The sequence below is a fragment of the Belonocnema kinseyi genome, chromosome 10, assembly GCF_010883055.1.
Source record: "Belonocnema kinseyi isolate 2016_QV_RU_SX_M_011 chromosome 10, B_treatae_v1, whole genome shotgun sequence".
NCBI classification, from domain to species: domain Eukaryota; kingdom Metazoa; phylum Arthropoda; class Insecta; order Hymenoptera; family Cynipidae; genus Belonocnema; species Belonocnema kinseyi.
In genome coordinates, this window is record NC_046666.1 from 61,230,196 (window position 1) to 61,240,905 (window position 10,710).

A 10,710-nucleotide genomic window follows, 5' to 3' on the forward strand; every position below is an offset into this window, starting at 1 on the left:
TTTATTTACAAAAAAAGTTCTTAGGTTCAAAAAAACATTCAGTGAACTGAAAAACTGTGGTCGGTAATATAGGTATTTAGCTGTGTCACATGCCCTTAAACACAAATTTTAATATTTTACCTTTTTGAAGAAAAAAAACTTTTGTCGTGATTTAAGATTTTTGGTATTTCATGTTTTTTTTCGTGATTTTAGAACATTATAAAGGCCACGAGAAAAATGTTTCACTTTAATAAAAAGGAATAACGGGTTTCTTTGGTTCAAGTTGAAGAAAATTCAGGTTCGAATCAATTTAAAAAATATGTTTTTGTACATATTCAAAAAATTCTAAGCAAGACCATTTTTTTTATTTAAAAATTTTTAATTGTAAATTTAAAAAATAAAATAAGACATTAACCGATTTCAAAATTTTGTTCTTTTCTTGTTTTTGATGTCGACCTACAAAATGTTATCACTCAGTTCAAGCGATTCGATTAATTTTAGCATTTTTCCTTGGCTCTACTGAAGAGACCAGTCTTAGATTTACATTAAAAGTACATATTAATTATAGTAAGGAAAAAATGACAAATGGGAATCATGTTAAACATATCAGAATTGTGCGTTTAACTCATTTTCTTTTTTCCCGGACTTTTTAATATCACTGTGAATATATTTCCAACGACTTAAGTATATCCAATTTTTTAAAATAAATTCTGGAATTGCAGAAATCATTGAAAATTATTTAAAATATAAAATTTCTTATAAAAAGATTGTTTTTTCTTTTCGACATATAAAAATAAATGTTTTTTTTAATCTTTCCCCCTATTAATCCTCTTTTTTGTGGGAAAATTACCCTATTTCCCCTTTATTACCTCATTTTCGCTGTGATCCCTGAAATTAACATTGGTTTTTTATATTTCATTATTATTATTATTATTATGAGTTAGAACAGGATTTTTGTGAAAAAATCGCTATTTTCACTTGAAATAGGGAATTTTCCAATAAAATTACAATGTTGACACGTAACAGTACATTTTCTAAAATAATTATAATTCTAAGTTGGGACAGGGGATTTCAGTGGAGAATTCAGGGTGGCCGCTGGACCGGGAAACCGGGAAATTTTTGAGAACGGGAAAAACCTGGAAATGTCAGTGAATTTTTTTTTACCAGGAATTTTACAAATTTATAGAAGAAAAATCTGTCCACGTTCGATTTCAATATTCTTTTAAAAATTAGTTGAATTGTTATGCTTTTTAAATTATGCTATTATTTAGCTTATAATGCGTAATTCAAAATTTTTTTACTTTAAAAATTTTCCATTTATAATTTTTATTTTTAAGCCTACATTTTTAATTAAAGTAATTTTTAAATGTTTTCTTAAATACTTGAACAAATAAAAAATAAAATCCTTTGATGTTGAAAATTTTTGATAAAAACCATTTTTATTTAATAAATAAATAAATTTTTTCAATTTATCTGTGCTTTAAGTAATAAAAAGTGTTAAAAAACGATTTGACAAAACGATTTTAAATCAGTTCAAAATTTAAGAATTTTCAGATTTTTACATTAAAACTTAAACGGTTACAATTTGAAAGTCTTAGTCATTAAACAAATGTGAAGGAAAATTGTATAAGATATTGAATTAATTTTGACAGATATTTCGAAGTTCTGAAAAAATTTCAAAAATAATTTAAAATTTAAAACAAATTTAAAACAACTTCTAGATTTCTCAAGATTTTGAAATAAAATTTTGAAATTTTCCAAGGATGTTTAAACTATTAAAAAAGAAAATAATTTAATTTCTAATTTTAGAAACTTTCAGTTAACATTTTTTGAATTTTTCAATATTTTATTTTTCTAGCCTAAAATTCCTTAAAATTCTATAATTTTGAAAATTTTAAAGTTTATTCATTGATTTTTTAATTTAGAGCATTGAAAATGATAACGTGGATTTGTATTTTTTTAGATTCAAAAATGTTAGTACCTTTAATTTTATACGCCTATATTATTGAGCACTTGAATACAAAATTATCCTATTAAAAACTTTTAAATGTCAATTTTAAAAGTTCAAAATTTAACAGTTCCACTTTGAGTACTTTCATTTGCAGCTCAGTTTTTATTACCTCACTAGAAATTTTTGTAGCTTTACTGTTCCATTTTTTAAATCTCAGTGACCTTGACAAACGTTTGCGAACCGGGAAAAACCCGGGAATTTATTTCGTTGATTAAAACGGCCATCCTGAGAATTGTAATTTAAACTTTAAGGCAGGGAATTTTCTAAAAGATTTGTAATTCTGGGTTAGGACATGGAATAAATACTAGAAATACAAAGAATGATTATTCTAATTTGTGACATAGAATTTCAGTTAAGTAGTATAATTTTGAAATTGGGACGGCGAATTTCCGTAAAGACTGGTAATTTTTACTTTAGGGCAGGGAATTTCAGTTAATAAATAAAATTTTGAAGATTAGGCAGGGAATTTTAGTAAGGAATTATAGTTTTCGTTTTTAGAAGAGAAAATTTCGTTGAGAATTATAATTTCTACTTTAGGACTTTAGGATAAAAGATTATTCCTTATGAAATTATAATTTGACCTGGAACAGGTAATTTTTTTCGTGAAACGGGAATTTTCGAAAAAAATGTTAATTCTGATTTAGAAGAAAGAAATTGAAAAATCCTTGTTCCAAATCAGAATTCGTCACAAATTGAGACTACCCTCTTCCAAATTTGGGAAAAGGGGTTACTGTATTTCTGAATTATATTAGAAAATGGGCACTGACTAGTATTATGAAATTTTCCGAAAAACTAAAATTCAAGTATAAGCATATAGGAAAATGGATTGATTGGAAACAAATGTACTTGTAACTTGGTACAGGGGTTTTCCAAAAACAACTATAATTTTCACTTTGGAACGGAAATTTTGAAAAATAATTTTAATTCTCATTTAGAAGAAGGACGTTCCAACTCATAATTATAATTCTTTTCTAAAATACCCTGTTTAAAATCATAAATCTTTGAAATCCCTAAACATTTTTAGACGTCTCTTGTACTCTTTAGAATTATTCGGGGAAATGACCGGGAATTTAAAGTCCTCCATCGGGTAGGCATCCTGATTTTAGTCAAAGCTGTGTATTACATTTTAGAATTTTACAAGAATCGCTACTTTTTATTACTAAGCTATTAAAGTTTTGATTGTAGGAAAGGTTGATCGCCAATTTTACAAACTTATATCAATCAAATTTGTACAATTTTAAAAAAACATTCATAGTTCAAAGTTGCAAAGTGAGTAAATGAAAATTAAAACTTCAGAAATTAAACAATTTCAAATCATTAGCATTTTCAATCAAACCATTTTCAATCCGAACGTCCTTACTTTTTTTTATGGTAAGTTTGATATTATACTGAAGTTTGCTTTAATTTACTTTTTAAGAGTCTCCATTCTGCGAGTGCTCCTGGTATTCTTGCTCTCGACATTCACAATGCAGACACAAGGATGATATTGACCGGAGGCGCTGACAAGAATGCAACAGTATTCAATAAAGAAAATGAGCAAATCATAGCCATTCTCAAGGGACACACGAAAAAGGTATAAACTCACAATCACAATTGAAAACCACTGAATGCAATAATTTGATGGTATAACTGCGGGCTTTTGAGTTTCAGTCGCAATAATAATAATTAATTTTTCACAGGTGACACGAGTTATCTATCATCCGGAAGAGGACGTGGTAATGACGGCCTCGCCAGATTCAACAATTCGTGTGTGGAACGTTGCAACCAGTCAGACAACACTATTGTTAAGATGTCACGATGCTCCAGTTACCGGCCTTTCGTTACATCCTACTGGAGATTATTTACTTAGTTCTTCGTTAGATCACTACTGGGCGTTTTCAGACATTCGAACTGGACGGTTATTGACAAAGGTATTTTTTTCTATTCTTTCAACTCGATACATCCATCAGGGTTGCCGCTGGACCGGGAAACCGGGAATTTTATGAGACCGGGAAATGACCGGGAGTTTTACAAATTTTTAGAAAAAACATCAGTTAAGTTTAGATTTCAACCGTTTTTTTAATAATTAGTTCAATTTTGATCTTTTTAAATTATAATATCATTCAGTTTAGAATGTGTATTTTAATTAAAAGTATTTCAAAATGCATATTTAGAGACTTAAATAATTAAAAATTAGAAGCGTTTCAAATCGAAGATTTTTGATAACCAACATTTTTAGTTGATTTTAACGTTAAAAATTAAACTGTAACAATTGAAAAGTCTTAAGCAATTGTAAAAGTTCTATTGAAACTTTATAAACTATTTTTAATTTTAAAATAACTTGTAAATAATATATTAATAATTAAAGGCTTTTATTAAATTTCAGCCTAAAATATTCCATTTTTAAACCACGTAATTTAAAATTTGTCACTTAAAAAAAAGAACAATTACTTAATATTTAGAAATATCTGACTGTGCATTTAAAATCAGTCATTATAAATTAAATACTCAAAACGGAATAAAAAACTAAACTTTGAAAATTACAATTTTAATTGACCTGTTTAACAAAATTTAATTTGTTAGTCAACTTTTTGAATTTTGGTGTATAAATAACAATTGAATACCTATTATTCTTAGAAAAAATCGAGTAAGTTGAAGAAATATTTAGAAGTTTTGAAAAAATTCCAAATTAATTAAAAATTTGAAATGATTTCAAATAATTTAAATGAAGTGTGTACGTTTACCGATAAAGCCCGGCTATTCTTACAAAAATTTCGGTGCAAATATTCCACGGCCTAATTTGAAACCAAATACAGATTTTGGCAGATTTCGAATATGAAATTTAAAAGCTTTTTAAAAATAACATTTTTTAAGATTGCTAGGAAAATTGAAAATTATTTTTGTTTTTAATTATTTGAAATTCGAGTAATGTTAAAAGATATTTAGAAGTTGTGAAAAACTTGTAATAACTTTTTTAAATTTTGAAAAAATTCGAAAAAACGTGTAGATGTTTCAAGATCATGAAATAAAATTTCGAAGCATTTTAAGGATTTTTAAACTATTTAAAATAAAAATAATTCAACTTTAATTTAAACTGAGAACTTTCAATCTTTTAAAAATTTATAGTTAGAACTAGAATTTATTCAGAATAATAACCGGGAATTTCAAATTTTAAAAAATTCCGAGCTAGCACTAGAAATTTTCAAAAAGGAACAAATTTTGAAGTGCAACAGGAAATTTTCCGAAAGAATTATAATTCTGAGTTGAAGCAAAGAATTTTCACTTTTTAACCAATTCTGAATTGAAACTGGTATTTATTCAAAAGCATTATAATTCTTCTTGGAACAGGGAATATTAAAATTTAATTAAATTCCGAGCTGGAACAGGGAACTTTTTATGAGAATGAATTCTAATTCTAAGTTGAAACGGGATATTTTCGAGAAAAATTAAAATTGTAAATTGCAACAGGAAATTTTACAAAAATCTGAATTCTTTTTGGAAACGGACAATTTTCGAATAGTATTAAAATTCCCGATTTGAACAAGGAATTTACAATTTTTAATAAATTCTGAGTTGGAAATGGAATTTATCCAGGAGAATAACAATTCTCAATGGAAAATTGAATTTTTCGAAGAAAATTATTGTTCTGTGTTAAAACGGGGTATTTTCGAAAAAATTAAATAATGAATTGGAGCAGGGAATTTTTCCAAAAAGTTCTAATTCTCACAATTAGTTGAAATGGAAAATTTTCGAAAAGAATTGAAATTCTGGATTCAAACAGGACATTTTTCGAAAATAATTAAAATTTCGGATTTAAATAGGGAATTTTACATTCTTGACAGTTGATAAAAGTTCAAAATTTGTAATTTGGCAGCTTAACTGAAATTAATTAAAAATTGTGCAGTTAAAAAGTGTTAGTAGCTTACATATTATTAAGCATTTGAATACAAAATTGTTGAATGAAACCAATTTCTAAACCCTTTAAAGGTTAACAATTTTTCTTGCAATACTTAAAATTCTTTAATTTTCAATGGTGAAAATGAAAGTGATTTTTTTTTATAGAAATCAGATTTTTTAGTAAAAAAAATCTATCTAGTCGGTTTGATTTTCACTTGATACTAAGGTATATGGTACTTATTAATAACATATTTATAGTCTTGAAAATTTCTATCATTTGAATTTAAAATTATAGTTTTGAATCTGCAATTCTAAAACAGTTTAATTTTTGAGGCCTTGAAACTAAAGTTTTTTCTTTAATTAATTTTTAGCTTCATTTTAAAAGGTTTGGAATTTTTAATTTTACAATAGCTTAGTTTCAAAATTGAAATATTAAAAATTTCAAGGCAATTTCGGTATTAAATATTTAAAAATTTCAAATGAAAACTTGATAGTCAGTTTTGAATTTAATAATTTTTAATGTAAATATAAAGCAATTTCGAATTTAGAAGCTTAAAGTTGTACTATTTCAAAAAATGAAATCATATTATAGCAATATTGTTTTATGTTCTTTATTTTTATTTTTAATCTTCAATGTAAGATCTTAAATTTGTCCGATTTTTGGTTGATGATTTAAACAAATAAATCATTTCAAATTGGAAAATATTTTATTCTAAAATTTCTAGAATGAATAATAATTCTAAAGAAAAATTTGAAATTAAAAAATTTTAAATTGAGCCTAAATTTTAAAAAGGATGAAAATTAACCTGAAATTGATACATCAATAATTAATTTCAGTAATTTTAAATGGTAACAATTTTAATGTTTGGAATTATTATGATGAACGCTACTTTTTTTTAATTTTTCCCTTTTATAGGTTTTAATTTTGCAATTAAAATTGAATTGTTTAAATTTTGGAAAGTATAATTAGCAATTTCAAAGTTATTAGTTTTTAAGCGATTTAAATTTCCTTCAAATAATGGAAAATTTAAAGAGTTTGACTAGAAAAATGTGGGTTTCGCAAAGAGAGTTAATTTTTTTTATAACCCAGGAGAAATCGCGAACATTCATCGGGAGAGTCAAGAGATGCAAATTTTCAAAAATTGTGGTCACCCTGATGTTAGAAGGACCCAGAGTGTCCGCCCACACGGGATAAATTTGCACCGGAAGACAAATATTACACCGAGAGATTTCTCGTATTTCATAATTCCTGCGTCTTGTAATTTATAAAAGTTCCCAAATAGAAAGCATATAATTTTCAAAGTGTTTAGAATAATTAAGCTTTAAAGGTTCACCATTTTTCTTGCAATACTTAAAATTCTGTAATTTTTCACGGTGAAAATGACAGTGAATGACAGTCGTTTTGAATTTCACATAATACTACGTCATATGGTACTTATTAATAATATATTTATCGTCTTTAAAGTTTCTATAAATTTAATTCAAAATTATAACTTTAAATGGACTATTCTAAAACAATTTAATCTGAGGCCTTGGAGCTGAAGTTTTTTCTTAAATTAATTTTAAGATTAATTCTTGGAGGTTTCAGATTTTATATTCCAAAATATTGTAGTTACAAATTCAAATAATTATTTAAAATGACAAGACCATTCCTCTATTAAATATTTCAAATTTTCCTATTAAAAGTCTTGATATTTAGTTTTGAATTTGACAATTTTAGATATAAATATAAAACTATTTTGAACTTCAAAGCTTAAAATTAAACAATTAAAAAAAATGGAATCATATTACAGCAATCTTTGTGCATATTATTTATTTTAAATTTCAATGTAATATTTAAAAGGTTTCCGATTTGTAGTTGAAGATTTAAACAAATAATTCCTTTCAAATTGGAAAATATTCTATTAGACTATTTCAAGATTGAATAATAATTCTAAAGGAAGATTTTTAATTACAAAATTAAAAATTAGGCTTAATATAAAAAGGATAAAAATTAAGCTATTTAACGGAAATTGATACAGTCATAAATTAATAATTTCGGCAATGTTAAATGTTTACAATTTTCGAGTTCTGAATGTACACGTTGAACATGTCCGAACTAAAATTAAATTGATTGAATTTTGGAAAGTTTAATTAGCAATTTAAGAATTATCATCATTATAAAAAAGTTTTAATATCACATTTTTTGGTGATAATTAGAGAACTGTTACATTGATTGATATACAATTTTTAGAAAACCCATTGAAAATGCGTAAGAATATTAAAAAATTAGGAATTTTTGGGCTAATTTTCTTTGCGTTTAGAAAATTTAAACATTTTTTTTAGAATATCAGAAACTGGGGAAAATGGCCTACTAGCAATATTATACTGAAAAAACCATGGCAAATGAAACTACATATCTAACTATTAAAAAAAAAAAAAAATAATTACTTTCAATATCCTGTAGACGTCAAAATAAAAATAGAGAATGTTTTTAACAAAAATTGCATATAAGTCTAATCGATATCCTAAATGATGACACCGATAATTTTTAATTAATTTGTTGCTACGGATAAAAAATTAATTCAACTATTTATTGTTTGTACCACCTGTTTGACAATCAGCAATCAGGTTTAGAAATTAATACACTCTGGTTTGAAATCTTTTGAATTCTGAGTTATCTAAATTTCTTACAATTACTGGAATTCTTAAATTATATGAATTCCCGTACTTCTTTGAATTATTTTTAAGTAAGCGATTTTCTAAGTTTAGGGAACACCACGAATTCAAGGAATTCAGAAATTTCTAGGAATTTATAAAAACTCAAATATTACAGGAAATTCTACGAATTCAGAACATTTCAAGGACTTAAAAATAATCAGGGTGGCCGTTGGACCGGGAAACCGGGAAATGACTGGGAATTTTATGAGATCGTGGAAAACCGGGAAATGACAGTGAATTTATTTTTTCACCTGGAATTTTATCAAATTTGTATCATAAAAACTTGGTCCAACTTTGATTTCAACCGTATTTTAAAATAATTTTTCAAATTTTTATTTTTATAAATTATTATATCACTTAGTTTAGAATGCTTAATTCAATAATCTTTCACTTTACAAATTTTCCATTTTTAATTTTTAAGCATATATTCTTATTTAAAGAATTTTAAAATGCAGTTTTAAAGGTTAAAAAAAAAATTAAAAATTTCGGACTTTTTAAAATCGAAGATTTTTTAATAAAAAAACAGGGTGGCTGCCGGACCGGGAAACCGGGAATTTTACGAATTTTCAGAAGAAAAATCTGCCCAAATTAGATTTTAACAGTTTTTTAAATAATTAAAGTGCAGTTTTGAAGTTTTAAACAATTACAAATTAAAAGCATTTGAAGTTGAAATTTTTATATAAAAACAGTTTAATTTTATCAACTGTAAATATAAATAAATAAATTATTTTTAAAATGGATCTGTACTCTAAGTATAGAAATCTGAACAATAATTGATTTGACCAAACAACTCTAGATCCGTTCAAAATTTGAGAATTTCCAGATTATAATATAGTCACAATTAAAGGTTTTTATTATATTTAAAATATTGTGAGTGTAAATTATTTAATATTTATCCTATTTAATTTGAAACTTCTCAATGTAGAAAAAGAATAAGTATTTAATACTTAGCAATATTTCACTGTTCATTTTAGACAAGTAAATTGAAACAAAATATTTAAAAGAAAACAATTTGAAACTGAATTGTTTTACATAGAAAGCTTTGAATCTTTAGATTTTCGAAGAACTTTTAATCTTTTAGCGTTACAATTTTAATTGTTTAATTTAAAAAGTGCTTAATTTATAAATGAAATTGTTAAATTTTGACGTCCAAATAACAATTGAACACTTATTATTTGTACAAAAAATTTGAGTCATTTTAAGAGTTACATAGAAGTTTTAAAAAGATTAAAAATTAATTAAAAACTTGAAATTATTTTAAGTAATTTAAACGAAGTGTGGTAACATTTTTTTCAGAACTTCTAAATATATTTTAAAATTAATCGACATTTTCCTGCAATTTTTGAAAATTCTGCAAACTAAAAAAAATCCTTAAAACCTTCCATAATTTTTCAATTATTTCAAGTTCTAAATTTAATTCGAATCTTTTTAAAACTTCTAAATATCTTTTAAAATTACTCTAATATTTTTACAAATAATAAGTGTTCTATTCTTATTTATAAATTAAAATTAAAATTTTTCAATTTGCAGGATTTTCTAAAAATTGTAGAAAAAATTCAATTCATTTTGAAATGTATTCAAAAGTTCCGAAAACAAAAAATCAAAAATAATTTTGAATTTGAAAAAATTTTAAACCACTTTTAGATTTCTCAAGATTTTTAAATAAAATTCTAAAGCTTTCCAAGGATGTTTAAACTATTTAAAAGGAAATAATTTTACTTCTAATTACAGAAATGTTAAGTTAAAAAATTATGTTTCAATTTTTAATGTGCCTAGCTTAAAATTACTTAAAATAATATAATTTTGAAAATTTTTAAAGTTCATTGCTTGATTCTTTAATTTAGACTATTGAAAATGTTAACGTGGACTTACATTTTTGGAACTTCCATTTAAAAAGTTTGGAATTCAAGGGCTCCACTTTAAATGCTTTAATTTATTGGTTGTTAATTTATATGGAAAAATTTTTAGACTATAGTTTGGTTTCTTAAATTTTATTGGCCGTGAAAAATGTTTGTTTGAAATCAGAATATTTCAAAGAAGTTAAAAGAATTCTAAATAATTTGAAAAGGTAAAAGACCATTCTAAGGAGTTCAAAAGTATTCACAATTTAGTATAAGTCGCTCTAGAAGCTGTAAAATATATAA

The 10,710-nt window shown here is 24.9% G+C and overlaps 1 protein-coding gene across 1 annotated transcript in view; it reads left to right on the plus strand.

Annotated features, from left to right (window-relative positions):
• Window positions 1-10,710, plus strand: part of LOC117181799 (pre-mRNA-processing factor 19) — a 20,873-nt gene that overhangs the window by 7,221 nt on the left and 2,942 nt on the right. The window contains exons 5-6 of the mRNA XM_033374770.1: window positions 3,408-3,563; window positions 3,670-3,900. Coding sequence (XP_033230661.1) covers window positions 3,408-3,563; window positions 3,670-3,900 — 387 coding nt within the window. The remainder of the gene's footprint in view (window positions 1-3,407; window positions 3,564-3,669; window positions 3,901-10,710) is intronic.